General features: G+C 43.2%; 1 protein-coding gene across 1 annotated transcript; it reads left to right on the plus strand.

Annotated features, from left to right (window-relative positions):
- Positions 1-1,511: 1,511 nt before the first annotated feature.
- On the plus strand, positions 1,512-2,447 carry LOC135882614 (olfactory receptor 51G2-like). The gene has a single exon (XM_065409577.1). It carries the CDS (start codon positions 1,512-1,514, stop codon positions 2,445-2,447), a length of 936 nt encoding a protein of 311 aa, XP_065265649.1.
- Positions 2,448-3,108: the final 661 nt, after the last annotated feature.

The raw sequence follows: 3,108 nt of genomic DNA on the forward strand, positions 1-3,108 counted from the left end.
AAGCCAGCAGCAGAGGTGCTGGAATCTCTGCAGGAAGGAGCAGTGGTAACTTTACTGCTTAACAGTTTTGGCTTTAGAAAGTATTTCAGAAGTACTCCACAAACTGTGTGCAATGGGTTTGTGCTATTAACACTTTGTTCAGTGAACAGTTGTATGATACTGTCTCCTGATCAGAAGCTTACATCCAGGGTCATGAACACAATCCCTCTGCAATACCTGTACAAGTCTTTCCAAAAAGTTATGAGAGAACAGAACCGCTGGTCAGTGATTCAGAAAAGAGTAGAATTGAGGTGCAGGAAAGGGGAGTGTAATAGTGGTAGTAAGTAATTCACACTCATCACCTGTTACAGGAGCACTGCTGAAGTAACTTGTACACTCAATTGCACATTAGTGGAACACCAGTGTTTGTACTATTCACCCATTTGCGACACCAATCCCTCTCTCACCCTGATGAAGTAACTGTCTGTGTTAGCTTGTAACTTGCCAAATATCTACAGACCCTTGCATGGGGAGAGGATGTGGTTCATGTGAGGATGAAAAGAACTCTGTAGGATGATCGACCTCTCTGAATTGATTCAAGAATGGAGAGGCAAAGAACTTCAGCTTCTCTTGGAGAGATTCTTGGGGGTCAGAGTGTATCACCGGGAGGATTATGTAAGGGAAAGTTAATAGAGCCTTGTTTTGATTGAATTTACACATGTAAATCTGGAGCCAATATTATTGAATTAAGAATCTGGCCCTAAATATTAATGCCATCTTCTGGAAAGAGGCAGTGGTATAATTTGGACTCTCAGGTGTGGGGAAAATAAATAGGATAGTTAATAGTGCAATGAAACACATTTATAAATAGCTTCAATGAAGGACATGATCCTTTTCAGCATGCATTTGCTGTGTGCTTACCACATGTCAAGATACAATAGACCACACTCAGAAGTGGAGGGCCAGAAAGGGTGTCTCTGTGAAGGTCATAATTTTAAAATTATACAATTGTCAAATAGGCTGCGGAACTCACAGCTACCAGATATTGATGGGGCCAAAATATTAGCCGGATTCAAAGAGGGATTGGATGTTTCTATGGGTAACCAAAAAATTCAATTACAATAATAAGGATTTTTTTTAAAAAAAGAAGAAGTCTTGGTAGGGCTATACACCTTCCTGATTTACGCCACAAAATATGTCCAACTAGTGGGTGTCTTGGGGAAACTTTCCCTAGGAGCAGGTTCTCTCAATTGCCTATTGCAGGGCTTCTTCCACCTTCCCCTAAAGCATCTAGAACTGGCCACTGGATACTGGGCCACTGAACTACAGGTCTGATCCAGTATGGCAATGCCTATCTTCCTATCATTGGTGTAAATCCAAGAGTATGTTTTTGTTGATCTACCTTGAGCTCCTAAGCATCTCTAGACTTGCATTGAGAGAAGAAAGATTTTCATTAAATATAATCTAGTCTCCTGTTATTTTTTCCTTTTAGGAAGGAAAGCTGAACACTCTCCTGACCATCACAGTACATTATGTCAGCTGTCAATGACACCAAATTTCAATTTGCAGTGTTCCTTCTGACCGGGCTACCTGGACAGGAAGACATGCATCTCTGGATCTCTATCCCCTTCTGCTTCATGTATGTTATTTCGATATTAGGAAATTCAGTCATTCTCTTCATTATAAAAACCAACCCAAGCCTCCATGAGCCCATGTACATTTTCCTTTCCATGTTGGCTGTCACAGAGCTTGGCATATCGATAGCCACCATACCGACAATACTGGGCATATACTTGTTTAACTCTAGGGAGATCAGCCTCAATGCCTGTTTTGCCCAGCTGTTCTTCATCCACTCGCTTCAATGCATTGAATCCGCTGTGCTCTTGTTGATGGCCTTTGACCGCTTCATTGCGATTTGTAACCCACTGAGATATGCTTCCATCTTAACTCTGCCGAAAATACCCAAGATGGGACTGGTGTGTGTGCTAAGAGGGATTGCCGTAGTATTCCCACTCCCCTTGTTCCTGAAACAGTTCCAATACTGTCGAGCCAATGTCCTCTCCCATTCCTACTGCCTCTTCCAGGAGGTCATGAAGATGGCTTGTTCGGATATCAGTGTCAACAGCATCTATGGATTGTTTGCTAAACTCCTAACGATGGGGTTGGACTCGCTGCTCATCTTCCTCTCTTACATAATGATCCTGAAAACAGTTCTGAGTGTCGCGTCCTCCAAGGAGTGCCTCAGGGCCTTGAACACCTGTATCTCCCACCTCTGCGCCGTCCTGCTCTTCTACACACCAGAGCTCGGTCTGTCTGTGATACACAGATTTGGGAAGGGCTCTTCTCCCTTACTTCAGATTCTCCTGGGATACATTTCCCTGCTGGTCCCACCCCTGATTAATCCAATAGTGTACAGCTTGAAAAGCAAACACCTTCGTGCGAGAATACTCAGGGTGTTCATCAAGTGAAGGGTCACTTCATCACCAAGCTCCAGCGCTGGTAACATGGGAGACGAAATCAAGAAGCTGACCAAATGCTTCACTAATGCTTCTTAGAATCAAGTACCTAGCTAATATTCATAACTTCAAATACAAAATGATACACACATACAGACAACATAATTATAACCAGCAAATTACAACCTTATTTGACCTCCTTTGTAACAGATTTGGTGCCACTACAGGAACTTGGTTGCAACAATGATCTATACAGTCCAAGTTCATGTCAATAATGTCACACCTCCTCTGGCAAACTGTGTAAAATTCTGGTCACTCATATTCCAGAAAGAAGAATTCAGACTGGAACAGGTTCAGAGAAGGGCTCCTAGGATGGTCAGCACAATGGACATCCTGTCTTACAAGGAAACTTGAAGAGCTTGGCTGGTTTAGCCTAACACAATGCAGACTGAGTGCAGACGGAGTGCTCTATAAATATATTGTGGAGGTAAATACCAGGGAGAGAGATGAGCTCCTGAAGCTAAAGGATAGTGCTGGCACAAGAACAAATGGGGACAAACTGACCAGGAGCAAACAGAGGCTAGGAAGGAGAAGGAGGTTTATGACCATCAGAGGAGGGAGTCTCTGGATGGAACAGCCACCCAAAAGGAGCAGTGAGGGGCAAACAACCTAG

This window comes from Emys orbicularis, chromosome 1 (genome assembly GCF_028017835.1).
Source record: "Emys orbicularis isolate rEmyOrb1 chromosome 1, rEmyOrb1.hap1, whole genome shotgun sequence".
NCBI lineage: Eukaryota > Metazoa > Chordata > Testudines > Emydidae > Emys > Emys orbicularis.

Coding starts and splice junctions, on each gene's coding strand:
- LOC135882614 (XM_065409577.1), top strand. CDS start 1,512: ATGTCAGCTGTCAATGACACCAAATTTCAATTTGCAGTGTTCCTTCTG.